Below are 27,920 nucleotides of genomic sequence, written 5' to 3'. Positions count from 1 at the left end.
AGCCCTCCTTGACAAACGAAGGGGAACCGATTGCGCAAACCGACCGACCATTCAGTCACATCTGCGAGACCTTAAAAAAATACTTTTACAAGAATATAGAATCTCCGAAGCGTCCCACTTGGCTCAACTCCAGAAAATGAGCTCAGTCGATTCAAGTGAGGTTGCACGCCTCCGAGAGGCCGAGAAGAGGGTAGTCCGAAAGATCGATCGATTGCTCTTACCCATCATGTTGATCACTTATGGTCTGCAATATTACGACAAGTCCGTTTTGGGTACCGCGGCTGTTTATGGTATTCTCAAAGACCTTGTGAGTGTAATTCTCACTTCACTCCTACTCATATGTTCACGTAGCTGATATTCGTATGATGCATAGGACCTGACACGAACGATCAACGGTGTCACATATACTACTCGGTACAGTACAGCTACGGCTGCCTTTTATTATGGTTATATCGTTGCTGTGAGCGTTATCCTACCATCTTCTATATGCCTTGCTACGTAGCTGATAGATGATGGTTTAGGTCTTACCCATGGGTCTCTTATTCGCTCGACTCCCCCTTGCTAAAACGGCTGCTGTCTGCGTGGTGATCTGGGGATTAGTCTGTATCCTTACGGTTGTATGCCACAACTACCCTGGCTTCGTTGCTCAAAGAGTCATATTGGGATTCGTCGAGTCAGCCGTTTCTCCAGCTTTCGTAGCTGTCTGTGCTCTATGGTGGAAACCTCAAGAACAAGCTAAACGAATTGGTTTCTTCTATTCGGCTACTGGGGTACGTATTGCATCTCCCCCTCCCTCGATGTACAGTACTTGTTCTTATTTGATTGGTGAATTTGGTCAAATAGGTTTTCAGTATGTTCTCAGCATTGATCAATATCGGTCTCGGCAAAACTGGAGGCACTCATCCTTGGAAATCAATGTACTACTTCTGCGGATCTTTAACTATCGCATGGGGTTTCGTCATCTACTTTTTCATGCCTGATTCCCCCTTAAACCCGGGTCGATACTTTACCGAAGAGGAGAAACAGATTCTGATCAAGAGGTTCGAAGAGAACCCATGGGGAAACACACAACAGACAATCAAACCCCGACAAATACTCGAAGCTGCGTTAGACATCAAGTCTTGGTTGTACCTGTTAATGGGAGCGGCGATTTACATTTGCAATGGTTCAGTGACTGCTTTTGGTGCAAGGATCATTGCTGGTTTTGGATATAGCAGTTTACAATCTACTGCGTTACTTGTTCCTGGTGGTTTCGTTACGGTTGTCACCATTGCTTTCTTTTCGTATTTTGCTGATAAGTATAAGAATATAAGGACTTTGGTGAGTTCCCTTGTTTCGATTGATTGGACAAAAAGTCTAAGATCATGGCTGATGCTTGGGCATCATAGTTGCTTCCTGTTAGTTGTATACCTGTAGTAGTCGGTGCTTTGGTAGTGTGAGTGTTATCGTCTCAATGCTCTTGCAGCTATTTGCTGATCACGTTTCGGGCGAACCAGATGGCTTGCACCATGGCATCCCACCGTCGGTCCATTGATTGGTTATTACCTCGTAGCAAGTTTCGGTGCTCCTTACGTTGTGAGTTTAATCTCATCCAAGTGAGCATGAGCGTGTATGACATATGCTGATTGATTCATCTCCATACACAGCTTCTCCTATCTTTGGCTTCAGCGAACACAGCAGGAGCCACCAAAAAAGGAGTTACCTCGGGATTCATTTTTGTAGGTTACAATGTCGGTAACATCGTTGCGTCGTAGTAAGTCATGTTTGATCGCATCGAAGAAAACGACTTGCTGAGGAGATGTCACTTCATTCAGTCTCGTTTTCGCTCAAGAAAAACCTATCAAATATCGATCAACATGGATCGCCGTTATAGTCTGTATGGTGTTCGCCTCTGCCGGTTCCATCGCTTTGAGGTTCATGTACATAGCAGAGAACAAACGACGAGATGAATTAGCTCGTGGTGGGAACAAGAATGCCAACGCTATCGAAGGTAATGGATCGGTCGAGTCAGCAGAGAAGTTGGCCGGAGAAGGTCATACGGATATTCCGATTATCGAGAATCCAGATAGGTACCAGGATAAAACGGATAAAGAATTATTGGAATTTAGGTATACTCTGTAAAGTAAATAGCATTTTGAACCAGTAATATAGATCTGTATTTGGGTGTAGCTCGCTCTTGACAGTCCAATTGTTTTTCTACGCACGTTCCAATACCGTGTAGAATGATTATCATTGGGGTTTTGAACTATGCGGTATGACTTGACTATCGTATGTCATGCTTATTCAATTGGGTGGGACAACATACATTGATTATATACAACGACAGAATACATCCCTATGTCAATTCGCATCCGGATTATTACCTAATGGGTAATTCAAACTAGACACAATAGCATCCCAATCTGGCGTTGACATCGTAATCCCTCCATCGCCAGCGGTATTCATATTCATGTTCGCCGTATTGAACGAAATGTTTGATGATGATACAGCTTGTATCCCCGAAGAGGAAGATAGATCGGCAGTAGTGGGTGCTGAACCCAATATAGCCGATAAATCAGGTAATTGTGCAGAACCAGAATTGGGATGACCACCAATAATGACTGTATCCGGCGGCAGATCCTTAATCTCCATAGCGGCCTTCTGGGTAGCTACCAATACACCTCCTTTAGGGTGAGTCGGATCTCTTAAAAATGTTACCCCGTGAACAACCGTTTCTGGTAATCTATTTAAAACCCCTGGAATGGGATTCAATCCCCTTCGGGAGGTATCTACTGGGTCGTAAGATGTGAATCCCTCTTGTGAGGCTTTCTGAGCGCAGGAATACAATAAGGAGATTACTTGTAGTTGCTATACCAAGCATTGAGACATCAGCACATGCTATGAGAATGACCGTTATACCGGATGAGATATAAATACTCACAGCACTCTGTAAAGGCATCCTACCTTCTCCCCAACCTTCTATCCATCTATTGGTAGTTTCCCTGAATTTTTCCAATATAACAACACCATCCCATTCTCTCCGCCTGGCGTATGAGTGATATTGGACCAAACCCATGAGACCCAAGGCATATGGACCGAAAAATAGTAAATCGCAAAGTTCATCTTGGTTCGTTGCCCATTCCAGTGCGTGTCTCGTAGCTGGGTTGAGATTTACCCACACTGATATGTCGAGCGATAAGTCAATGTGAGACGGGCAAATGAATGACCAACGCATAAAAGGTCGGTAAAGAAGGAATGTGACAGTCGTATGCAAGAGATGTAAGATGCCTAAATCAATTCAACCGCAGAGGTGAGTGACAATACAGAAGGTGGAAAAATTGGGAATATGTCTTACCTGCAGGTAAACTAGACCAGGCCCCGTTGAAAGTCAAAATGGGAGGTAATTCCTCTTTCCACCTCAACAGTCTGACCCGGATGTCCTGTATTTCCTGGTTCCTTGTCTTGTTGATACCATTAGGCCCATATATCTTGATCAAGATACCCGAAAGAATAAGGGTAAGTGTGAACAGGTGATCAAAGAACGTATTTTCCCTCCTGCCAGGTATATCGGAAATATCAGATGGTAGAGAGTGTGACGGTATTATAGGTCGAACGCCTGTACGTGCTGCGTTCCTATAGAGTTCATGAGCCTCTTATGTAAGGTGAGTGAGAATACGAAATACTGACCACTGATCCAGGATGACCGCGCATTGCCATATCCTACGATCCGCTTCGGCATCAGGATATCCTGTGTCCGACTGATCCATAGAAAGATCTTGTGCCTATTTAGTCATCGTCAGCGTTATTCGCTTCCATGCAAAGGAAGGAGCTCGACCGTAAGGGTTCGAGGCACTTACCAATCTGATAGCTCCAGCGAGTCTCGTCCGTGATACACTTTCTGATGCCGCCGCCCCACTTTGCAGCGCTAGTTCATCGACTAAGCAAGTGACCAGAAGCGTTTGAACGCTTTGACGACTTGGATCACTCAACGTATCTAGATGAAACGAATATCAGTTCCAAATTGTTCCCTGGGACAGCGAACTCACCTTGTTCATGCATCTCCTGCGTGACTATATAATTTAAACAATCAAATATCTCTTTAGGACAATTACGCCTGGCAGCCGCGACCGCAGCCATCGCATGACACAGAGTCTGAGTGACCTCGGGCATATCTTCCCTTGTGACAATCGGTATCAGCGGACTAACGTGCACTAAGAATGTCTCCACCAGTCGATTGACCAGCTCTGTCCAACTTGGTGATCTGAGAGCTTCGATGACATGAGATGGAGGATCTGAAGAATCTGGAGAAGGACGATTAGGAGTAGTGACTTGCATATAACCGTTTCCCGAGTCCGGGGGCGTTATGATCATGGATAGGTTGTGGTGTTCATCGTACTCTGTAAGATAGGATATTGGTAGTGTTGGAGTGGAATGGAGGATATAGGATATCGAAGTGGGACCTGCAATGAAAAATGGATTAGTATGAATGCGTGGTATCACGGACGGACGGGGGAAACTTACCTTCTCTCCGTGTGGACGTCGCCCTCAAAGGTGTCAAGCCCAATACACTCCTAGCTCTAGGTATAACAGTAGGAGTAGATTGCCTCAATTCGCTGTCTGCCCTATCCATGTACATCCTCCCTTCTTCACTGTGTTCCAAACCTCTCGGACTACGTGCGGTATCGTCCATTGACCATACTGCCCCATGAGACTGATATAGTCCATTTCGTATACGCTTCGTCCGTGAAGCTGTCAAAGGTAGGTCGAAGGTACATGTCAAAGAGGCAGAGCTGCATGCTTGACATAAGTCTCGTCGGGTGTCTAAAGGTTCACACCTGAAATCTAATCAGAACATGGTATATTCCTATTTATTAAGAAATGCCGAGCTCACTTCGTTTTCTGTCACAAGGAGTAGACGCATCGATCAATATAATATCTCAGCCTTAGAATTGACCTTACTCACCTTAGTCCTACATCTATCACAAGCCTGTAAATTCTTTGGTCTATGTTGACCGTCCGCCTTTCTTTTCCCCTTGTCCGCTGAAGTTGGGTTCCCGTTGCTGATCTGATCAGATCGGGGAGTGGTAGGAATTCTTGACGGTCCACTTTCGGGAAATTCCATTTCCAGCTGGTTCATCTATGTGAGCTCATGAACCCATATACAACTCGAGATTGAGTGGTGTGATTCTATTTCTAGACGACAAATCATTTGTTTACCCGATACATCGCAGCTCGGCGAAGGGTCATGATGCTGGATACTGCGGGCATCGCCGAAGGGGGGTTGTGAACCAGTGAGACTGATAATCTGAGGAAAGTCTGAGCCTGATTTGGTCGATCGGGCATCCCTCTGTTTTTCCGGCAGTCCCCAGTTGTTCCGTAGCTGATGCCAAGAATCGAAGCCTCGTCATTGCCAAGATCCCAACTGTCTACGTCATCCATCTCATTTTCTTTTCCTGGCCATATGCCGCTTGAAAGGCTACCGAGGCCCCGCTAATATAGCACTATGCATGTATCCGATCCTTTCCACTCGGTCCAGAAGAATAACATCACACGTTATACGAGATGCCAAGACCCCTCCTCCCCATCCCTATGCCCGAACTCGTCGTTCTATTCTTTCTATTCTGCTCAATTACCCAATGAAATCTACCACCGTGCGTTGCCGACCGTGCCAAGAGTTATCCTGAATACCCATCTTATCTATCTCTCCTTAGACTTTTTTAGACTTTGATCGTGGCGGATCATCAGAGGTTTTTAGTGAGATGTAGTCTGATAACGATCATGATCCACTTGAATATGTCAGAAGTTTACTCGTTTACTAACACTTGGCGTCTTGGCATTCATGACAAATATCGTCCTCATACACATTTCTTCGACATTGAGATGATATATAAAGATGTAGAATTGATGATTAAAAAGGGGTTCTATCCCCTTTCTCTTTCTTTTCTTCTTTTCATCAAGACTGGCCAATTATATAATATATAATGACAACAGAGAAATATACGACAAAGACGAATAACAATTTCGATAGTAGTAATGCTGAGAAAGGGATTTCTCGAGCTGATACGGGAGCGACAGCCACTTCCCTATCACTACCTTTCAAACCTCATACAGCTCCCTCAGCAAAGGTACTAGATGCCCTCGGAGCAAATGCTTCCAAAGGTTTATCGGAGTCTGATGTGAGGAAGAGATTAGAGCAATATGGACCAAACAGGTTGAAACCACCCAAGAAACCTAGTATATTCAATATCGTACTTAGGCAGATCGGAAATGCTATGACGGTCATTCTGAGTGAGTATCTTCTTTTGGACAGATAGATCTCCAGAACCAAAAATATCTTTTATGGCCAAATCAGAGCTCGCCAAGCTCACCAAGCATTAATCTATGAATTGTATAGTCGCTGCTATGGCGGTTTCATTCGGTACGATGGATTGGATCAGTGGTGGAGTCATCGGTGCTTTGGTAGTCTTAAATGTTACCGTGGGAACAATTACGGAATGGCAAGCTGAAAAGGTGAGTCGTAAATCCTCATACAACAAAACTGTGTGTTGACGTTGAGGATTTCCCTTTCTAGACCGTAGCAAGTCTTGAGTCCGTTGGTGCACCTCAGGCTACTGTAATTCGATCTTCAGACGGTAGAGAAATTACTACCAAGGTCATTGCCGTCGAAGAAGTCGTTCCGGGTGATTTGGTACTGCTTAAAAATGGTGATATCGTTCCAGCCGACGGTCGAGTACTTGAAGGTCATTGTAGTAATCTGGAATGTGATGAAGCTTTCTTGACTGGTGAATCTCTGCCTGTGGCTAAACAATCGGATCCTGTCGATGAAGAGGATTGTCCCGTCGGGTAAGCGACTCCTATCCAGTCTTACAAAAGACCAGATGCTAACACGAAACAATAGTGATCGACTCAGCATGGTCTTCTCGGGTGCTCAGGTCACAAAAGGACGAGCTAGAGTAGTGATCACTACAACGGGTATGAACACGGAAATCGGAAAAATCGCTGAAGCACTCGAAGCAAAAGCCAAGAAGACCGATACCGGATTTGCCGCTCATTGGCACAAATTCAAGGTCATCATGGGTGTTGCCGAGACTACTCCATTACAAATCAAGTGAGCGAATATCTTGCCATGCGACTTTGGTGATTGATACTGATTCATTGATTCATAGGTTGAACAAATTGGCCTATTTCCTACTTGGTTGTGCGATCGTAATCGCTATAATTGTTGTCGCTTCTACCGGATTCAAAGATGTTCCTCTATCCGTAGCGACATACGCTGTAGCAGCTGCTGTATCAATCTTGCCAGCTTCTCTCATTGCTGTAGTCAGTTTGACTCTGGCTCGAGCATCTACCGATCTGGCTCAAAGAAATGCTTTGGTCAGAAGGATGGACGCCATCGAAGCCTTAGCAGGCGTGGAGAATGTTTGTTCGGATAAAGTGAGTCTGGGCGTTACAGGATACACCAAAGAAGAAGACTGACACTGATCCGTTGATTTTCATTGTTAGACTGGTACACTCACCGTTGGTCGAATGGTCGTTCGAAAATTCTGGGTTCCCGCACTTGATCCACGAGCCAACGAATCCGCCCCTTTGAACACCCGACGAGGTCAAGCTTATTCATTCGAGACTGGATCCGATCCCTTCTATCCTCGAGGTGAAGTCCGATCCGACCGTGAAGAAATCTCACCTGCTGGAGCGGTCCTCGATCTCAAACGAAAACCACAAAGGCAACTCTCTGGAGAGTCTACACCTGAAAACGATCCTGATAGTCAAGAGATTGCGCTGCAAGAACAAGTCGTCCTAGTAGATGAGCTGGAAATTGGTCTGAGGGATTTAGCACTTTGTGCATCATTGTGTAATCAAGCTACATTATCTCGACCGGCCGATAACGAAAGTAACTGGGAAGCTAATGGAGATCCAACTGAGATTGCTTTACAAGTTGCTGCCCATAAATTAGGACATGGAAAACCGTTCTTGACTCATTCGAGACCCAACCCTAACCGAGCGGATTCGGTCCGATCGGGACATAGTGGTCGACCACCTATTGCAGGTTCAAGAGGTCATTACGAGCAAATCATCGAACACCCCTTTGATTCCACGGTCAAGAGAATGTCGATCGCCTACCGATTCGTTCCGGACGATAACAAGGAAGCGCACGTACAATGTTTCCTCAAAGGAGCTGTTGAAAGAGTTTTCGAATTGTGTACTTCTGTACATGGCGAACAGCTTACAGATGAACGAAAGAAAGATATCATGGTCAAAGTGGATGCGTTAGCTGCTCAAGGTCTTAGAGTTTTAGCCTTGTGCGGAAAAAGGTTACCATCCAGATCTGCCGATGAAGTCAAAGCCATGCCTAGAGATCAATTCGAAAATGATTTTGCCTTCTTGGGTCTAGCTGGTATATTCGATCCACCAAGAAAGGAATCTCCTGGTGCCGTTGCGGACTGTCTTCGAGCCGGTATCACACCTAGGATGTTGACTGGTGATCACCCCGCCACCGCCACTGCCATTGCACTCAACATTGGTATTTTGGAAAAAGCGTACTCCAAGGAAGCTGTAATGACTGGTCAACAATTTGATGCGCTAAGTGAAGATGAGATTGATAAATTGCCAGAGCTACCTCTGGTCGTCGCCAGATGTGCTCCTGAAACCAAGGTGGGTAAGAAGTTCCCTATTCTGCTTGTCTTCGAGACTGATGCTGATATTTGCCGTATTGTGATCAGGTCCGAATGGTCGATGCCATCCACCGAAGAGGTCAGAAGACAGTCATGACAGGAGACGGAGTAAACGATTCTCCCGCACTGAAACGTGCAGACGTCGGTGTGGGTATGGGAACCGGATCAGACGTTGCCAAACAATCCGCAAGAATCGTCTTGAGTGATGATAATTTCAGTACGATCATTCGAGCTATCCGAAAAGGTCGATCGGTCTTCAAAAACTTGGCTAAATTCCTGCTATATCTCTTATCTGGTAATTTGGCTGAAATCATCGTATTGATGATCGGTCTGGCATTCAAAGATGAAAATGGACAATCTGTATTCCCCCTATCGGCCGTAGCTGCATTATGGATCAACACTCTTGCTGCTGGACCTCCAGCCTTGGCACTTGGGCTGGAACCTACCGCTGTAGATGCGATGGAACAACCTCCTACGTCTTTCCATCAAATCTTTACTTTGGAATTCTACGTCGACTTAGTGTTTTATGGAGTATTGATGGGCGCATTGAGTCTGGTCAATTTCGTTATCGTCCTTTGGGGTTACTTTCCGGTGAGTACAATTAGTTAGAATAAAGAATGGTCATACTGATTATATCGTATTGAATCGCTTAGGGAGACCTCGGTAGATATTGTAATGAAGGTGATTCAGAAATCTGTGATCCAGTATTCCAAGCTAGAGCTACCTGTTTCTCAACTTTGGTGATCATCTTGATGATTCATGGATTGGAATGTAAACATCTCAGCAAAGGTATCATGCAAGTCAACCTAAGGGATAATAAAGTCTTACTCTGGTCTGTATTCGTCTTGGCCCTTGGTACTGTAAGTTATACAAATCCGCACTGTCGTTGATCAAGTGATAGATACATCCGCTAAATGATATCGTACATGTACAGTTCCCAGTAGTTTATATTCCGGTGATCAACAATAAAGTGTTCTTACATGGCGCCTTGAAGTGGGAATGGGGTATTGTTGTGAGTATTTTCACATTCACAGCTATGATATCTTTTGCTGATATATTATGGTATGATAGTTTGGAATGATCTTCGTCTACTTGGGCTGTACAGAACTTTACAAATGGTGTAAGAGAATTTATATCAGAAGGACACATGTCCCAGTACCTACCAGAGGTCCATCCGATAAGACTCTGAAGATGGAGAATACCATTGCTCCTGTTTAAGTTTAGGCTAATTGTCATAGAAGGAGGATACGATGTGGGACTTTATGTAGCGAATATATAAATGTTCATCTACAAGTGAATAATCATTAATTGAAATGCATTGAATAATTTGGATTATATGAGTGTACTTTGACATGGTTGTAGTGAGATCATCGGATACCACGGTTATCGGTTACAACGCCAACCTTATCTCGTTGATCGTGATCATCGTTATTCCTTTCAACTTTCACCTCTCCTTTTTTCTGCGACATTTCTACACTTCCACAGGTATCGTGAGGTGATCCTATCTACCATCATCATGTCTTCATCGCCACCCTTACATCCATCTACCACCCACTACGAGGACGAACCCCAACCTCCACCACCTATGACACCCCTCGACCCACCTGACGTCCCCGCTATACTACGTTCCAAACGGTCTTGGAAACGACAGATACTATCTCTGGACTTACCTCGGCCACTGCAAATAGCCTTGACATGTTTTAGTATAGCTATCAGCGCAGTGACTGCCAATGGGGTATATTGCTGGGGGACTTACGGTCCTGTAGTGGCCAAGCTATTGGAATTGGATGGTACACAGGCTCAGACAATTGTAGTAGGGTATGTCATAATCACCATCTTCCGCTCATCTGACTGGCTATTGAGAATGCTGACGATGAGAGTATGTAGAGGTATACTGGGTGTATATCTCTGTGCGGCTCCACTGGGAGCATTGACTGATAAATATGGTCCGAGAACGTATGTCCTCTTTCTCCCTTTTAATGTTAGGAACAAGTAAGGTAAGCTGATGAAGTATATAGTGGGTCTCTTGTATCTGCCTGTCTTGGTGTAATAGGCTATCAATCTTTCTCTGCGATACTCAGAAAAGCTTCTCCCGATACTCCCTTCGTCCACTTGTACCTCACAGCAGCATATTTCTTAGTTGGTGCAGCTACTGTTGGATCATACTTCGCAGCTTTGACTTGTGGTAAGTACCTGGGTTCTCTTTTGGTTTGAGCGAGATTCGACTATCTCTGTTCTAAGGTCGACAGTTATATGTCTTAACTTGACAAGAAGCTGATTCGTGCGTTATTTTCTATAGCATCTTTATCATTCCCTTCTCATCCTACACTAGCTCTTTCCCTCCCACTATCACTTATCGGTCTGTCAGCTCTGGTCCTCTCGTCATTCTCCTCCTTACCCATATTTCAAGCAGAAGGCTCAACAGACCTGGATCCAGCTAGATTCTTAGCTTTCTTGGGGATACTCACACCTTCAATCAACGTTTTTGGATGGTTATGTATGAAAGTTATACCTCAACCTGAGTTATTCGGCGAAATCAAATTACCTGAAGATGTTGAATCTCGGCAACACGCAGACGATGACGATGAGCACAGTACTAGTGATCATGGTAGTGATTTAGGAGAGATGAGTGAGAGTATAGGACAGCTCTTGAGATTGGACGAGAGAACACCAATGTTGATTGGTGGTATTGAAGCTGCTTGGGAAGAGGTGGAGATGATGGAACAAGGTAAAGATAGTTGGACAGCGAAAGATTTGGTATTGGACTATAAAGGATTTTGGATCTTTGGGTTATTGTTGGCTTTGATCATTGGTCCTGTGAGCGAGCTCATATTCGATCTGTCATTTTCCGTATCAGAATGCTGACTGTTATCTGTGGATCATGTTGGTAGGGAGAAATGGTAGTAGCTTCAATTGGGTCAATCATCACATCCCTCTTACCACCCACATCACTCAATCCATCTTCTCTGATCGTCAACCTAGTCATGACGACCGACCAGAGTCCATTGGCATTACGAAACAAACATGTTTTCCTCTTATCGCTCACTTCAACCTTATCACGTCTGATCACAGGTGTCCTGGCAGATTACTTAGCACCCCCTCTCACTGCTACGCCCAATCCTGCCCATCGACGAGATCCCACTCAACATTCGCACTTGTTCATCAGGAAAAGACCAGTAAGGTTGAGCAGATCTGCGTTCGCTGCGATAGCAGGATCGACTTTGGGATTGGTGTTCGCTTGGTCTGCGGGTTATCTGAGTGGTGAAGGTGAAGATCTGAGTGTGTTAAGTGGTGGGACGGGAGCGATGTACGGCGCGATATTTACACTTGTCGTGAGTGATTCATCATTCGTTGTTTTCTTACAATGAAACACATCAGGATTTAGAGGGCTGATGATGTGTCTTCTCTGATGGGTGACATCAGCCCGCCATCGTATCGCATCATTACGGACCGACCAATTTCGGTTTAGCATGGGGTATGATCTCGTATTTTGCTGCTTTGGGTTCAGTCGTATATTCGGTAAGTAAATAGCTTTCTTCTTATCATTCACCGTATCATTCATGATCTTCGAAGTGGGCTGACATCTTATGATCACACAAATAGTACCTCTACGCATACCTGTCTGTACCCGAATCTGGAAACCCTTCAGACCAATGCTATGGCCCCCACTGTTTCAGAATAACATTCGTGGTATGTGCGATTAGTTGTTTCGTAGGTGCGGTTGGGGTAGTTGTATTGGGTAGGAGATGGAAAGTGTAAGAAAGAATGATAGTGGTTTTAGCCTTATTGAAGTGATCTCATGAAGATTTGGGCAGCCATAAGTCATGTGCGATTGAGAGGGGATTAGTGGAAGGGGTCAGATTGAATGTATTGATCTGAATTTGTTGTTTTTATACGCATATGTATCGTCAAAATTAGAATCATCACTATCATCGCATCAGTATCGCTAATTCACGTTCAAATTCATGACCGGATTGACATGTAATCGTCAACCCAAATCCTCGGACGATTATCGGCGAGGTCATGCACTCAATCATTTGATCAGGGATACGATCTCACCTAACACTACACATGTCACAAGTGTGAGATGAACCATTATATCAATGCATACTATCCTCTGCATTCCTACTGCTAAACAGCCAAGCTCGCCCTTAACCTGTTCAAACCCCTCTTCAACTCATATGGGTTATCTCCACTTGACGATTTCAATTCCATGAACAATCCATCCGATTGGTTCTCCGATGTCAGACCTTTCTTAACCAGTAATTCGTACATCCCTGATATCTCCACATCAGACATTTTGTAGGGTACTTCGATTTTCTTGAGATTCGAGGAAGCATGAGAGAGGTGGTATGGATCGAGTTGAGTGTATGGTGTGAGCGGTTGAGTGGACGATAAGGTGAGACCTTGGATGAGGGATGGAGAAGGAAGGTTGGTTGGGTCAGATAGGGATAGGGAAGTTAAGACAGTCCCTTTGGCCTAAGAGATATAATTCAACAGATCAGCTGAAGCCCTCAGCATGGAGATTAGATCACGGGAACTGATTGTAAAAGAGAGCTCACGAATGATCTTCTACCAGATATGAAATCTAAAGCTAATCTAGGTGCTGACAAGTGGTATGGTTCAATAGGTGTGTAGTCGGGAGTGCGATATTTGGAGGTGGTGAATAACGTCTGAGCTTCATCTATTGCCCAAAGCACAGGGTATCTAGTGGCCAAGAAAACAAGCTTAATCAGTACCGCATTGAAGTGTTCACTGATGACCATCGATATCAATGGGAACGCTTCACTCACTGAGTCTGCTGTTCCAAAACACCCATGACAGCATCCAAAGCCTGCGTTGCAACTCTATCATCTTTACTTCCCACCGAAACTAATTCGGATAATTTGGATCCTTTGGCTGCGGTCTTGCCTTGAGGTAGACTTATGTCGGCAGTGAGCTTGATGGAATCCAATTTATCTTTGTTGTTCGATAATAAAGTCGATAAGATCTGTTGAGATGCCTGCCACTGGTTGAACGTTTGGGTAGAGGAGTCGTAGATGTAATGCGAAGATGAGTTGGTCCACTCAGTAGCTGCGCAAAGAATAAAAGCATGAGCTGATTCCTATCAACCAAAATTGGTAGTACATTCAAAGAGCAACTTACCCTTTGGATTGAATAGGACCATCCACCCGCTCTCTAAAGCGTATGCTACCGACTGGAGCAATAACATGGATTTACCACTACCTCTGTCTCCAGCTGCATTGTTATGAAACCGAATTTGTCAGCAGAATACCTCAGTTGAGGGCTCGCGAAGAGAAATAGCTCACTCAAAACATATCTAGCATCTTTACTTGATTTGCCTTTATCTCCATCCAGCTGTTTCGAAAGATCTATCGTCAATTGGCGTATCACACTGGCAGGTCCACCATTGGAAGATAACTATCGATCATAAGGAAACCCCTTGATCAGCTTCACTATGCTCCGCAGACACGATAAAGCTGTTGGCTTACCTCTCTCTCCACTTTCTTTGATAGTCCGAATGATTTGAATTTATCGAAACTCGTTTTGGTGAAGGTAGTTGGTTTACCGACATTGTCAGATTTATAATTACTCTGTTCAACATTTCGTCTTTGTAAGCCAGACTTGTTCACAAGAGCGAAGCGGAATTTTAGCTTACAAGTTGCAATCTCTTCAGATCTGATAGGTCAGGTGGTTGACCGGACATGGAGAATTTCAATGCTATTGTCGCCTACGATGATACTCAAATAAGCTGATTTGTTGACACTGGGCACGAATGTGGTAGCTTACCTGACCACTTCCTCCGCTTCCACCTGACGCTGAGTCTTTCTTCTTCTGGTTGAAACCTTGTTTACCCCCCTTGGATGCAGCTGCGGCTATAGGTGTCCGATGGGTCAGTCAATAGCCCAGGAAAAGGGGAGAGGTACATACCTTTCTTAGGTTTCGCTACTGCCAATACAGGTGCCGAGGTGGATATACCTCTCGATAGAGGTGTCAATGAGAATCTGATGATGGGTCGCATTGTGCTCTGTGCTTGTGAGGTCAAGCAGAGTACGATAGATTGCTTTGCTTTCATGGATGTAGTTGACCTGCAGAATGATAGATGGATGCTAGTTGTACTTTTGAGATTTCGGGCTATTCTACGAGTAAGGTCAAAGGTGAAAATGGGATAAATTACGATAAAATGACTCGGCCAAATATTCGAAAATTGTTTATCGATTAGCTTTTGCATGTTGCATGTAACCGGCTCAAAGATTTCAGAAATTTAAGATCTCAAGATATTTCAATCTCGAATCCGATAATATATATACATCCTATACACACTCAGGATAACAATGGCACCTACCAAAACATCGAAAGCGAGCACCAAACCTTACGAACGACCTCCTTCTTCTTCCTCCTCTGCGAATGGAAAAGGAAAAGCCAAAGCGACACCTTCGAACGAAGTGAACATAGGTGCTCCGTCCACTCTGGGTCAGTCTTCAAGGAAGGGCAAGAAAGCATGGAGGAAAAATATTGATATCACGGTCGAAGAGGGGTCTTTGGAAAGAGGAAGAGAAGAAGAGAGAGTCACTGGGTGAGCTGGAAATACCTTCTCGAACCATTGTATTTGGAGCCAACTAGCTGACACAATTGATCATCTGACATAGTGGACCGGTCGCTCAGAAATCGAATAATGATTTATTCACCGTAGATGTCACTGGTGATGTTGAAGGTGAGTGTAACATATTCGTTGCTCATATGATATACTTCTACTGGAATTATCGGCTGATGTCGTCGTATTCTGCGTGGTACAGTTGGCAAAAAAGCAAGAAGAGCTCATAAACCTCTACGATCCCTTTCAATCCTCAACGAGAGATCAGCAGTCCCATCCTTAACTTCTAAACCTTCTTCCTCCAACACCAACACCAAAAACAAGACGAAAGCCCATATATCTTCAGCTGAGAAAGAACGATTGAGGCGTATTGCCAGACGATCAGCCGTTCATCCTGATGAGAGAATCTCCTCGGCTGATATACGTAAGATTGATCCATCCGAATTGACAAAAGACGTGTGGACCGAAACTCAAGAAGAAGAAATAGTAGTCAAAGGTGGATTTGGAGAAGAGACCATCATCAAGAAGCAAATCAAGGTACCAACCACGTTAGCTAAAGCACGAGAGATCTATTTGAATAGTCAAGTTGAAAATGGGGTTCATCTTGAGATACCTCAAGGTGGATTATCTTATAACCCCACTTTGGAATCACATCAGTCGCTCATCAACAGTGCTGTACAGGAGGAGTTGGATCTATTGAAGCAGGAAGAAGCGCAACTGAAAAAGGTCGAGGAGCTGGGAGGGGTAGTGGAGAATAGAAGGAATAATTGGGTTCCATCTGAATTTGCGGAAGGTATGGCAGTCGGTCCAGGTGAACTATCTGACGAAGATGACCAATCGGATGATGAGGAGGGAGAAGTGGCGGTGAAGAAGCAGAGTAAGAGGAAGACTACCGCACAGAGGAATAAGGCATTAAGAGCCAAGATGGCTCAACAAGCTGCCAAAGCAGAATTGGAAAAAAGAAAATTACATAAATCGGTATCAAGCGTTGCTGCCTATAAGAGGGAATTGGAGAAGAAGATGAAAGAGCAAAAAGATAAGGAAATAATTGCGAAATTGGCTAAAGCGCAGAAAGCAAAGATGGGTTTACAAGAAGGTGAAAAAATAGGTAAATACAGATTGAATAAGAAGAGAGTGGAAGTTCAATTAGGTGAAGATTTGGCGGAAAGTTTGAGACAAGTCAAAGTGAGTTAAAAGCGAACATTCAAACAATGATGACAAGATCCTGCGTTCTATCTCTTGATCATTGTCAAACTCTGTTAAATGTACCAATGCTGATATGTTGTTCCTATTCTGTCGCAGCCCGAAGGTAATCTGTTCAAAGATCGATTCTTGGCTTTACAGAAAAGAGCTTTGATAGAACCTAGAGTGCCTGTCTTGTGAGTTGATCTGTTTTTTTTTTTTTTTTTTCACTTTCCGTATACAGTATTTCGATTTTAGGATAAAAGACTTTGAAACTGATTTGTTATATTTTTCGACTCACAGACCTAAGAAGAGAGTAACGAAACTCAAGGAATATGAGAAACACGCTTATAAGAGGTTTGAGTAGGAGCAGGATTGGGAATATCCTCTCCATCGTCACAGGTAACAGCTTCTTCTTGTTTCTCTGCCGTTTGGCCAGGCATATAGATTTTCCTTTCTCTGATTTATACACATTCTTCTACGTCATGTCCAATATCGCATAACTGTATGTACTACAATATATATGATGCATCATATATCTAATACTCATTACCCAATTCAATATCGAGTGACGCATCGGGAGATGTAAAAAATAATATAAGGAAGTACTGTAAAAAATAACAAGAGAGAAAGGAATATCACAACAGGTCAAAGAAGTAGAAACTAAACATACGAAAATACGAAGGACACGAATTATAGGTTTTTCTTGTACTCCACTCTATTGCTGATGGTTGACTATCGACCAGGTTCATTCCCTATATCACCTAATCCAGGAATATTCACATCCAACCCCGCCAGATAATTCGGATCGTTCAACTGGCTTTCCCAACCATTCAACAAATCTTGCATCTCCTGACTCAGTTCTATGCCCATTGAAGAATCGCCGTTAAACAAACTATCAAAATTGAAGTTATTCTCTTCTACCCCTTGTCCATCAGTAGGACCAGTATTGGTACCAATCCCAGTGCCATTTGTGGAAGTGTGATGATTAGTATGGGCCAAGGAATTTTCAAACGTGGCTAGGAAAGCTGATATATCCAATTCTTCCAAATTCCCATTCCCATTCCCATGAGTATGACCAGACATCGATTGACCAAATGATTGCATCTGATGATGATGATGCTGTTGTTGATGATCTTGACTGTTATTGGAGGTAATGGGTATAGCAGGTGAAGTACCAAACATTGAATTATTGTTTGAATTCGAGTTTGAAGGTGAGAATCCAAATACTTCTGCACCAAAATCAACATTATCAGTCTTACTTGAATTTCTCGTAGATCTCCTTGGACTAGGTGGAGGTGGGTTCCCATGTGATTTGACTTTCTGTCTCTTTCTAGGTGATTCCGGTATTTGATTTTGATTTTGACTTTGAGTCTGACTCTGATTCTGTGACTGGGTATGAGTTTGTTGATCTGAATTAGTCCGATTTAATCTAGGTGAAGATCTCAATCCCGATGCTGGACCATCGTTGAGCTCTATGGCATGTTTACGTTTTTCCCCTCCTCCATTCTGCTGCTGCTGGGCAGAAGAAGTGGATGATTGACCAGGTTTGAAAGGTTGAGACCATAATTCAGGAGGACGCATCTTCTTGTGTTCATTGAAGTATAGTCCGCAATCTGCCATACCATTTCACATGGTATCAGTCAGCTGTACGGCTGCTACTAAAAGCCTTTGCATGGGATCAACTCACCATCGCACACTTTCCTAGGCGTACCATCTTTCATCTTCTTAACTCTCCAACAAGCACTAACCATTGTCCCACAGTTACAACATCCATCTTGGTTATTCTGCCCTTGTTGGGCACTTCTCGTTGACCTTTGGGGAGTAGGTAGAGGAGTAGGCGTTGTGGCTTCAGGACTATCCTCTTTCTCCTTATCTTTGTCATTCGTAGTCAATTTCTTTGCACCGTTCGCATTAGCATTGGAAGTAGGAGATTTGTTAGCCCCCGTTATGTTCCTCAGAGCAGTCAGGGCATTTGAATTTGACGGTACGGCTTTCAACAGGTTCCTCAATACTGGATTCGAAGCTAGATGTCTGGCTAATTCGGGGGACATCATACCGTCCGCACGAAGGAGGGCATGTAATTTGTGTCGGGATGGTGTAGATGGTGGAGGTGATTTGGATCGAGGGACGGGTGGGGGAGTAACTTCACGATTACGCGATGGTCCGGCTTCAGCTTGCTGCTGGGGAGGAGCTGGTGGAGGAGGTCTTGATTCACCGATAGAGGATGATGGTCGACTTGAAGGTACGTTGGAAGTTGAACTTGACGGTAAAGGGGGTAAGGAGGAGGGTGGTATGGAAGATGACGAAGGTCGATGGGAAAGTGAGGAAGAAGGTCTAGATGATTGTCCTGACTGCTGCTGCTGCTGTGCTGGTACAGGTGTAGGTTGAGCAATAGGTGGAGGACGTATGGTAGCGGTAGAAGAGGCTGATGGACCGGGGTGTTGAGGTGTGGCATTAACGTTGGGTGTTCTGTTGATCGTACTATTGATCAAAGGTGACGATCTTGCTGGTGTACTTCCACCACCAATCGTGCTATTTCCTCCTCTAATAGGTGATGAAGTTGATATAGAAGTCGATTTTCCCTTTGATAACATTTCTTCGAATTCTTTTCGATTCTGAAATTCGATTTTACCATCTGGATTTAATTGTCTAAGACTTATTCCAACTTCCAGTCCCCATCCTTTCCCATCTGAATCTTCTCCATCTGTACCACCACCGTTAGAATTTGCCATAGCCATTAGACCTTCCAGACCACCTTCCGGGGCGAAGTGGATCGAGGAGAACTCGTACTCCCTCACTAATCTTCCTTTTATCAGAGTTGACCCATTCCCATTTTCAGATAGAACCCATGAGAGGAAACCCCTGCCTACCCATGAGGAAGTAGATGAGGAAGGATGTTCAGAGGGTGATGAGGGGAATGCGCGAGATGAGGATGAGGTGGATGGTCTACGGACAGTAGGATCGAGGTTGTAGACGCTGAAATCGAGCGAGGTTGTGTTGGGGATGCATTCGGGGCTAAGAGGGAATAGTATGATGAGGTCAGCATGAGACTCTGCAAGATCAGTATCAGGGTATCTTCTTGATTAAGAGTAATGGTTGTAGACTTTGAGAATTGAAGGTCCATCGCTCACCTCGCATAACATATTCCCCTCGAAATAGCTTTCAACGTACAACTCCCTACTAAACCTTGACCTTGCTCTTCGGATGTTGCATAACTCGGTGAAGAAGGATGGACGTATACATCTTGACGATCGTGGAGTACAGTGAGGTAGGACTGGGATGAGGTATCTATACTGTATAGTACTTTGACTAATGAGGTGGATCGAGTGTAGTGATTTTGTTTTTGTTGACGCGTCGGGAGTGGGGAAGGAAAGAAGGTTTTACATAGTTCGGAAGTCAGCATGATCTTGTAGAGGCGAGGGATGTCAGGGTGGATAGAGGGGCATACATACCTGGTAGCTGATGTATCTTGCCTGGCGAAGGAGGCATTATTGATTGTAATATACTATAAGGTAGTTATGGATGTTAGATGGGATGGACAGTAAATGAAAAATGTTTATTTATCTGTTTATTGGGATTGGAATTCCAATTCCTACAGATGAATGAACATGACAATCGAAGACGGGATCAAATTCACTTTATTGAATAAGGTGGGATGACATCAGACCACTACTACGGACAACGGACAAGAAAGAAGACCGATTACCGGATCTACATCTACAAACTATGATCCTCATCCAGCCAGATCAACAACCATAAGTAGCATAAGCAGACCATCCTATATGCTAGACACAACATGAACCCCCCATCCTCATCTTCTGCCCCATATCTCCGACTAAACACACCCAGATTCTCACATAACAACCTCTCTTTCTCACCATACCTCGAAAACAGGTTCGCACTGGCTTCAGGATCAAATTTCGGTCTGGTGGGCAATGGACGAGTCCATATCGTTGATATAGATCCGAACGCTCCTGGAGGGTCGGGGCTGAGGTTGGTGAGGTACTTTGAGACTAGAGATTGTGTATTTGATGTAGCGTGGAATGAACAGCATGAGTGAGTTTGCTACGTATTGGTCGGTGTTTGGGATTAGAGCTGATGTGTGAGGATGTTGGATAAGGAAAGAAATCATATTGTAGCTGGATGTGGGAATGGAGCTATCAAGATGTTCGATGTGACTTTGGAGGTGAGCCTGACTTCAAGCTCCATACAACCAGAGATAGAATCGTAGTGACTTATATTATATTATGCTATGGTGTAGGGTTTACCCATCCAATCATGGCATGAACATTCCTCCGAGATCATGTCTATCGAATGGAACAACCTAAACAAAGATCAATTCATAACTAGCTCATGGGACTCGACGGTGAAAATCGTGTGTTTTACTTTTAGTCCCAAACCGTTATGAGCTGATTTTCCTGATGATTTGCACGATCGCAAAATAGTGGTCATCAAATCGAGCTACTTCCCTTATCACACTTCCCTCATCCAAGCCTCAACAGCTATACAACGCTACGTTTTCTCCCCATACTCCCAATATAGTGATGAGCTGTGGTGCAAATGGTTTTATAGATATATGGGATTTGCGAATGGGACCGGGGGTTAAATCACCTACATTATCAATTTCGAATTCTTCATCTGGTTCGGGACAGATGGAAGAAGTATTATATTGCGATTGGAACAAATACGATTCATCCCTTATAGCATCAGCTTCTAAAGACGGTACGATCAAGGTTCACGATCTACGATCGGCAGGACGACCGGGCAGTGCGAGAGTGGTGGGGAGGCATGACTTAGCAGCTAGGAAGGTGTTTTGGGATCCGCATAGGAGAGAGGGACTGGCTAGTTCGGGGTACGATATGACTTGTAGAGTGTGAGTTACACAGCTTGAACGAGAGTGCCCAGATCGTCGAAAACAGACTGGTGCTGATTCCAAATGATCGGTCATAGATGGAATATCAACCAATCCACTCCATCGCCTATACATGTCCATTCCAATCATACAGAGTTTGTCATGGCTCTAGGTTGGTCATTGTTCGATCCTGGTCTGTTGGCTAGTGCAGCATGGGACGAGGAAGTGCATCTGTATAGGGTGTAGCGGTGTAGTGAGTGGTATAGAGATCAGATTGGGTTTCTATATGCATTGATGAAGAGGGGGAGAAGAAAGGATCAAATCATGTCATTGATTTTCCATGATCAGAATGACTGCTTGTTCTAGTTGTACTTTGATAGACTTTCATGTATAACGATCACAAATAAACCTAGATCTGAGTGAGCAATAATAACTCATCATACGGTCCTTGCGATAGTTATAATCCGATATCGCTATTTATCATTGTAGTCACATAGATACATATCTCATCTCAAGATTATATACTATATACTATACTAATCAACTCACTTCAATTGGCTTGATATACAACTAACAAACCAAGAAGGATAATAACAAAAAGAAAAGATCGAAAAACGAAGTATCGTAAAAAAAGGTTGAGATGTAAATCGATTAAGCACCGAAACCGTACAAGGTTCTACCTTGTCTCTTCAAGGCGTATACGACATCGAGGGAAGTGACGGTCTTTCTCTTGGCGTGTTCGGTGTAGGTGACGGAATCTCGGATGACGTTCTCGAGGAAGATCTTGAGGACACCTCGGGTTTCTATGAAAGAGTAAATGGATAAGGTCAGCAAAGCTCATTCTACTTGTACTTAAACCAGAGATCATAGAGATGGACAGAGAAGAGATGAAGAAGGAGAAAAGAAGGTAGAAACTCACCTTCGTAGATGAGACCTGAGATTCGCTTAACACCACCTCTTCTTGCGAGACGTCTGATAGCGGGCTTGGTGATACCTCTAATGTAAAACAAAACATCAACCATTAGCAAGGCATGCAGATAGGTGTTGAAGTGAAGATATGACTTACTGGATGTTATCTCTCAGGACCTTTCTGTGTCGCTTGGCACCACCTTTACCTAAACCTTTACCACCTTTTCCTCGACCGGACATTGTTGATTGATTATTGAAGTTGGGTTAAAACTGTGAATAGAAGATATGTATATCAGCTATTATCCTAAAACATGAGAGCCGGAAAGCTGACGATGTGACTCACAGAGAGAGAAGAGTGAGTGATGGATGTATCGCTGATTGATTGGTTTGATGGATGAGAGAAGAAGGAAAGGTAGAGATCTGGTATAGATAGGGGTTTATATACCTTGTAGCTGACGACGGGTGACGCGATCTAAACGCACATCAATATCAAGGTGGAGGTCACGGTTTCACTCATAAACAACATTGCAAGAGATCAGAGAGAAGAGATCACGGTGATATAGAATTCCCCGTTCAATGGAATCACCGCCAAATCACGTGATACTCGAACTCCAGAAATAAATGAGTGGTATATACAAGTTTGAGAGGGTGCAACAGCATTTACGTAAGATACCAGAACTTTGTTTCGAAGCCGAGAAAAAGACAGAGCATCAGCATTAGCAAAGTCGAAGACGAGTGTCAAGATAGAATAGATAGATCAATAGATCAACAACCGACTGATAATACTTGTGGAAATCAATACTACTGAATTACTCATCATCATCAACATGTCATTCCTACCTCGTCTGTTCCTCCGACCATCCCTCACAGCTATAGCAGGACCATCTCGAATCCCCTTACCAGCATCGTCCTCACCATTCTCAACATCTTCGATAAATTGCGTTAAACAGAAACTAAAGTCGCATTCCGGTTGTAAGAAGAGGTTCTTTGCTAATGCCAATGGGATGGTAAGTGTCTCTTTCATGTATATATATACACCAGAGGTTGTGTTCTATAATACGCAACTCCATCTACCTACCCCCTTATTCTGCGGACAATTCAACTCTTTTGTCTTCAGAGAGATCTCTATCAAATTGTGAAAGATACAAACCGCTGATATATAATATATATTGGGTATGTTGAATAGTTCAAACGAGTAAGTTCACACTTCTCTCCCTCTCTTTCTGAGACGATATGATATACAAGTGGAGACATCGAAAGTGGAAAAGACGATCATATCAACGACTCGAGGACTATGGAAAAGGAGAAAGAGGTCGAAACAGTCGAATCGAAGTGGATAGCTCGATTAGATCGGATACGAAAAGACTGGATGGCGAATGGAATGGAATTTTACTGATTTGACTTGATGTGGTTTGTGGTAGGCTCAAACTGGTAAATCACATTTGAATACCGCATTCTCAACATCCCGTATAAATAGATTGGCCAAATCTGTCTATGTGACTAAAACACAGGTGAGTCGAGCGAGTTTGATGTATCTTCGGTCATATGCTTTCGACAGTGAGGGTTGTAGGAGGGAAGGAAATCGTAATTGTCTGGGGTAGAATAGGAGATAGAGTGGGAGATCGCTTTTGAATCATCGGTGTCACCTCATTACGCCGTTGTATTGGTTTTGAAAAGTACACAAAGTGAGATCAGTCAAGCTAATGTCTATGTACTCGTAGGGTAAAAAGTTGAAGAAGATGTTACCTTATGCTTAGCCTTCCTATCCTTATGTACGATGAACAGTCATGTATACTACTATATCACAATATATTTGAAGGAAATATATACCCTCAATGTGCAAACTGTCAGGTGAGATGGCGATTAGCTTATGGAGTAAACGTTATATCCATTAGTCAACTCTCCCAGCATTCTGGTCGTTCATGTAAAAATATATAGCAAGAGTATTGATTGAATCGACCAAACAAATTGGATCATAATCAACAACTAGTGCATGAAGTAGTAATCTTATTATTGACATTATAAAAACTGTATTATAAATACTATAAAAGTATAATCTACAAGAATATCAAATTCATTTTTTTTCGTGTTTTCTATATCAAATATAAACAAGACCTTCTCTCTCTTCTTTCTCATACTAACACTAATATACATACTTTGTAAACACCTATACTCTGGGCGATTCCGCTTTCTCATCCACTACTACGTCAGTGGCAGCACCAACCTCATAGGGAGGTAAGAGTTCCTCTTGTTCTGCCACTTGCACCTGATCAGCAAATCGGACCGATCCCGAAGCCTTTCGTCGTTCTCTTCGAGCTTGTCGTCTCGCTCGTCTCTCTTCTCTCGAGGGACAACCAGCTCTAAAGTATCTGAACGAAAGGAGGAAGAGCATAAAGAAGAAATGAATGATGGAACCTAATCCTGCGCCGATGACGAATGCTAGACAGATTGATTCGATAGGTTTGAGATTCTTCAATGCTCGGTGGAGTCTGAAGAAAAGAAATATGAAGTGATATATTAGTTTCGATAATTGAATAAATAAGTTGAGTAGATTTCGTCGACTCACCTTCCGGTCATCGTCTTAGCCATCCATCTACCCCTGCCATGTCCGTGCCCGTGTCCATATCCATGTCCATGTCGATGAGCGTGTTCCATCTCACTTCCATTTCCATTTTCGTTCTCGTGATTATGATGGACCACAACTTTCGGTGGGACCTCATCTTCGGTGGGTACTCTCCATTCTCCATTTATACCTGATTTGATTAACCACTTGTCATCTTCTAAATATCTCCAAAGCTTCAATTCTTCCGGTCCAGAAGATAAGGTCAACTCGCTTTCCAGTTCTGGTAAATCATTTTCTAAAGGATGTATTCTGACAGAACCACCTTCAAGGAAAGCGATAACTTTATCTTCTACCTCGAGAATATGTTCTTTGAAGTGATCCATCAATGATTCATGGATCGATTCCATCTTTTCATCAAAGGCATGTCCATGTCTGTGACTTGGTCTAGGGCTGATCAAGCCAAATTTAGCGAGTAAAGAGCCTAATGGACCCGACGATTGATCATTGTGGGAATGACATGGTTTCTTGACTTCGATAGGAAGTGTCTTGATCTCGTCAAGTGGTGGAAGAGGATCAGAGGTGAGGGTATAAACTCTCAGGGGAGTAGCTGAAGCTGATGCGGCTGTGAGTGAACAAGTAGATGTTAGTATGCATTATAGTGTTTGTGTATTGTGGGGACAGAAGATGAAGGACAGGTGAAAGTTGGAGCAAGCGGCGAAAGAGTGGAAGGATGGACTCTTACTTACCCAGCGCAGCCAACAAGGCGATAGAAGTGAATTTCATTTTGACTTTGTTCGCTTCCGCTTGATATGTCTGTGGATATGGGAGATAAGACAGGATATTCTTCAAGAATACTTATATGAGTACGGTATACCAATCAATGGTTTGAGTGTATTTTTTCTAGAAAGATGAAGACAAAAGAAGGAGGGGGAGTTGAAAATAGATTGAAAGATGGGAAAGATGGAAGATTGGAGTGGAGGCTGTGTCATCTATGATGAGATTGACCGAAAAAGGAAGTTAATCATCGTGAGAACATGAGGACATGAGAGTGCGTGGCTGGTTGACGTTAGTGAGGGTCCATTTGACACGGAGATTGAACACATGTCCGCTAAACACAAAAGGCATGTGGGACTCCATCATGGACATTCGAGTGAAATCTCTCTACTTTCTACTCTGACAAGATGCATGTAATCTACTGCATACTGTAGGATACTTTATACTTTACAATCAAGCAACGGACATTCAATCACCTTGCATACCATCACCCACAATGTCAGTGATGCTCGAGACCTCCCTGGGGGAGCTGGTCATAGACTTAGAGATCGACAAATGTCCAAGGACATGCGAGAACTTCTTGAAATTGTGTAAGATCAAGTACTACGCTTTGAATGCTTTTTTCAATGGTAAGTGGTATTCTACTTCACATCTGACCCATTTGTAGACTACTGACTTTGATCTTTGCGGTAGTCTCAAAAGACTTTATAGCTCAGACGGGTGATCCAACAGCAACAGGCACAGGCGGTGAATCGCTCGAATCATTCCTATACTCCCAGAACACTTCATCAACATCTCAGCAGACAAAGCCTTCGAGATATTTTACACCTGAAATTACCAATTCGCTCAAACACCAGTCAAAAGGAACAGTCTCAATGGCAGTGGCACCTACCAATCCACCAGGGTGTGGATCTCAATTCTTCATCACTCTGGCAGATGGGATAGAATATTTAGATGGGAAGCACGCGGTATTTGGACATGTCATAGAAGGGTTGGATACGCTAGATAAGATAAATGAGGCGTTTCTGGATAAAGAGGGTAGACCGTTGCAGGATATTAGGATAAGACATGTTGAGATCTTAGGTGGGTAATGGTTTATTCAAACTAAGATATTTTCTTATGACTGTCAGCGGTATAACGATTCACCATCATATCTCATCATATCACAACTCAACAATTGACATAAGGTTATAGTCCAAAGCTAACTTTTGATTCCTATATCAATCAGAGGACCCATTCCCCGATCCACCCAATCTCATACCAATCCCTTCCTCCCCTCTCCGACCCCCCGATTCATTCTCCTCAATTCGAATATCCGATACAGAAGATGTCAATGCGACTTTACCAGAAGAGGAGGTCGAAGAGCAAAGGCGAAATACCGCAGCGGCATCTTCAGCATTAACATTAGAGATGATAGGTGACTTACCATTCGCGGCCGTTCGTCCACCTGAGAATATTTTGTTCGTCTGTAAATTGAATCCAGTCACTGCGGATGAAGATTTAGAATTGATATTCTCGAGATTTGGTAAGATATTGAGCTGCGAGATTGTTAGAGATAAACGATCGGGAGATAGTTTGCAATATGCTTTTATTGAGTTTGATGAGCGGGAATCAGCAGAGCAGGTGAGTGTGTCATCTTAACAAAATTCTGGAAGTGTACTATCAAATCACATGATTAGATGTAATTAGATAAATTGGATTAGGACGATGGATTTGAACGAGAGGATCAGATCACCTCTATTTTGTGATATGTGAGAGAGAGAGTTTGTTATGCTAATTGTACTTATACTTAACACGTCATAGGCATACTTCAAAATGCAGAATGTATTAGTGGACGATCGAAGAATATGGGTCGACTTCTCACAATCGGTAGCTAAGATGAGTGTATCTCAGGCTATATCAGGTGGACGAGGGAGGGGTAGAGGAAGAGGTGGTGGCGGAGGAAGGGGAGGATATGGCGGTGGCGGGAGAGGCGGCGCTGGAAGAGATAACGGATATGGACGAGGGAGAGATAGTAGGGATGAAGATAGACGATATATCGTATCCACGCCTAGAGATGTAAGAGGTACAGAAGGATATGGGATGGTATTTGATCAGTCTTCGGGAAAAGGATCGGAGAGGAGGAAGAGTAGATCGCCCAGACGACATAGGGATAGGAGTCGGAGTAGGGACAGGAGGGATGATAGGAGACACAAGGAAGATAGGGATAGGGAGAGGGAGAGGGATAAGGATAGGAGGGACAGGGATGATAGAAGAGATAGGGATAGGTATAGGGAGAGAAGTAGAGATCGACATAGGGACAAAGATAGGAATGACAGAAGGTAGTTTCCTAATGTACAGTAAATAGATCAGCAGCCTTCATGATGGCATTAATGCAAAACTCCAAAAAGG

At 43.6% G+C, this 27,920-nt stretch overlaps 12 protein-coding genes across 12 annotated transcripts; 7 read left to right on the top strand and 5 right to left on the bottom strand.

Annotated features, from left to right (window-relative positions):
- Window positions 1-136: 136 nt before the first annotated feature.
- On the top strand, window positions 137-2,121 carry V865_004435 (uncharacterized protein; the record flags this gene model as incomplete). The annotated part of the gene is made up of 8 exons (XM_066228215.1): window positions 137-307; window positions 374-460; window positions 522-770; window positions 844-1,320; window positions 1,389-1,435; window positions 1,497-1,575; window positions 1,647-1,753; window positions 1,815-2,121. The coding sequence occupies 8 exons, from the start codon at window positions 137-139 to the stop codon at window positions 2,119-2,121; spliced, it is 1,524 nt and encodes a 507-aa protein (XP_066084312.1).
- Window positions 2,122-2,340: 219 nt separating this feature from the next.
- On the bottom strand, window positions 2,341-5,101 carry V865_004434 (uncharacterized protein; the record flags this gene model as incomplete). The annotated part of the gene is made up of 8 exons (XM_066228214.1): window positions 2,341-2,847; window positions 2,921-3,267; window positions 3,335-3,612; window positions 3,667-3,761; window positions 3,837-3,973; window positions 4,026-4,439; window positions 4,501-4,821; window positions 4,939-5,101. 8 exons carry the CDS (start codon window positions 5,099-5,101, stop codon window positions 2,341-2,343), a joined length of 2,262 nt encoding a protein of 753 aa, XP_066084311.1.
- An 859-nt stretch (window positions 5,102-5,960) lies between these two features.
- On the top strand, window positions 5,961-9,869 carry V865_004433 (potassium/sodium efflux P-type ATPase, fungal-type; the record flags this gene model as incomplete). Its single annotated transcript, XM_066228213.1, has 10 exons — window positions 5,961-6,267; window positions 6,374-6,489; window positions 6,551-6,822; window positions 6,878-7,087; window positions 7,146-7,413; window positions 7,483-8,631; window positions 8,700-9,242; window positions 9,305-9,511; window positions 9,586-9,663; window positions 9,723-9,869. The coding sequence occupies 10 exons, from the start codon at window positions 5,961-5,963 to the stop codon at window positions 9,867-9,869; spliced, it is 3,297 nt and encodes a 1,098-aa protein (XP_066084310.1).
- Window positions 9,870-10,167: 298 nt separating this feature from the next.
- Window positions 10,168-12,410, top strand: V865_004432 (uncharacterized protein; the record flags this gene model as incomplete). The annotated part of the gene is made up of 7 exons (XM_066228212.1): window positions 10,168-10,469; window positions 10,539-10,607; window positions 10,670-10,836; window positions 10,951-11,468; window positions 11,543-11,983; window positions 12,075-12,170; window positions 12,255-12,410. 7 exons carry the CDS (start codon window positions 10,168-10,170, stop codon window positions 12,408-12,410), a joined length of 1,749 nt encoding a protein of 582 aa, XP_066084309.1.
- A 372-nt stretch (window positions 12,411-12,782) lies between these two features.
- V865_004431 (uncharacterized protein) lies at window positions 12,783-14,673 on the bottom strand (the record flags this gene model as incomplete). The annotated part of the gene is made up of 9 exons (XM_066228211.1): window positions 12,783-13,130; window positions 13,214-13,358; window positions 13,445-13,724; window positions 13,797-13,889; window positions 13,961-14,072; window positions 14,144-14,245; window positions 14,311-14,382; window positions 14,442-14,527; window positions 14,583-14,673. The coding sequence occupies 9 exons, from the start codon at window positions 14,671-14,673 to the stop codon at window positions 12,783-12,785; spliced, it is 1,329 nt and encodes a 442-aa protein (XP_066084308.1).
- A 313-nt stretch (window positions 14,674-14,986) lies between these two features.
- V865_004430 (uncharacterized protein) lies at window positions 14,987-16,795 on the top strand (the record flags this gene model as incomplete). Its single annotated transcript, XM_066228210.1, has 5 exons — window positions 14,987-15,228; window positions 15,302-15,366; window positions 15,449-16,431; window positions 16,549-16,625; window positions 16,732-16,795. 5 exons carry the CDS (start codon window positions 14,987-14,989, stop codon window positions 16,793-16,795), a joined length of 1,431 nt encoding a protein of 476 aa, XP_066084307.1.
- A 368-nt stretch (window positions 16,796-17,163) lies between these two features.
- V865_004429 (uncharacterized protein) lies at window positions 17,164-19,920 on the bottom strand (the record flags this gene model as incomplete). The annotated part of the gene is made up of 4 exons (XM_066228209.1): window positions 17,164-18,044; window positions 18,119-19,446; window positions 19,563-19,740; window positions 19,884-19,920. The coding sequence occupies 4 exons, from the start codon at window positions 19,918-19,920 to the stop codon at window positions 17,164-17,166; spliced, it is 2,424 nt and encodes an 807-aa protein (XP_066084306.1).
- A 307-nt stretch (window positions 19,921-20,227) lies between these two features.
- V865_004428 (uncharacterized protein) lies at window positions 20,228-21,529 on the top strand (the record flags this gene model as incomplete). The annotated part of the gene is made up of 5 exons (XM_066228208.1): window positions 20,228-20,487; window positions 20,557-20,617; window positions 20,693-20,806; window positions 20,877-21,304; window positions 21,382-21,529. The coding sequence occupies 5 exons, from the start codon at window positions 20,228-20,230 to the stop codon at window positions 21,527-21,529; spliced, it is 1,011 nt and encodes a 336-aa protein (XP_066084305.1).
- Window positions 21,530-21,934: 405 nt separating this feature from the next.
- Window positions 21,935-22,432, bottom strand: V865_004427 (histone H4; the record flags this gene model as incomplete). The annotated part of the gene is made up of 3 exons (XM_066228207.1): window positions 21,935-22,086; window positions 22,203-22,279; window positions 22,350-22,432. The coding sequence occupies 3 exons, from the start codon at window positions 22,430-22,432 to the stop codon at window positions 21,935-21,937; spliced, it is 312 nt and encodes a 103-aa protein (XP_066084304.1).
- Window positions 22,433-23,019: 587 nt separating this feature from the next.
- V865_004426 (ribosomal protein L35) lies at window positions 23,020-23,949 on the top strand (the record flags this gene model as incomplete). Its single annotated transcript, XM_066228206.1, has 3 exons — window positions 23,020-23,199; window positions 23,614-23,703; window positions 23,914-23,949. 3 exons carry the CDS (start codon window positions 23,020-23,022, stop codon window positions 23,947-23,949), a joined length of 306 nt encoding a protein of 101 aa, XP_066084303.1.
- A 410-nt stretch (window positions 23,950-24,359) lies between these two features.
- V865_004425 (uncharacterized protein) lies at window positions 24,360-25,538 on the bottom strand (the record flags this gene model as incomplete). Its single annotated transcript, XM_066228205.1, has 3 exons — window positions 24,360-24,681; window positions 24,759-25,377; window positions 25,502-25,538. The coding sequence occupies 3 exons, from the start codon at window positions 25,536-25,538 to the stop codon at window positions 24,360-24,362; spliced, it is 978 nt and encodes a 325-aa protein (XP_066084302.1).
- Window positions 25,539-26,025: 487 nt separating this feature from the next.
- Window positions 26,026-27,854, top strand: V865_004424 (peptidyl-prolyl cis-trans isomerase-like 4; the record flags this gene model as incomplete). The annotated part of the gene is made up of 4 exons (XM_066228204.1): window positions 26,026-26,158; window positions 26,223-26,612; window positions 26,758-27,152; window positions 27,333-27,854. 4 exons carry the CDS (start codon window positions 26,026-26,028, stop codon window positions 27,852-27,854), a joined length of 1,440 nt encoding a protein of 479 aa, XP_066084301.1.
- Between the last annotated feature and the right edge of the window lie 66 nt (window positions 27,855-27,920).

The sequence above is a fragment of the Kwoniella europaea genome, chromosome 1 (assembly GCF_036810445.1).
Source record: "Kwoniella europaea PYCC6329 chromosome 1, complete sequence".
NCBI classification, from domain to species: domain Eukaryota; kingdom Fungi; phylum Basidiomycota; class Tremellomycetes; order Tremellales; family Cryptococcaceae; genus Kwoniella; species Kwoniella europaea.
This window is presented reverse-complemented; position numbering and strand designations above follow the sequence as displayed.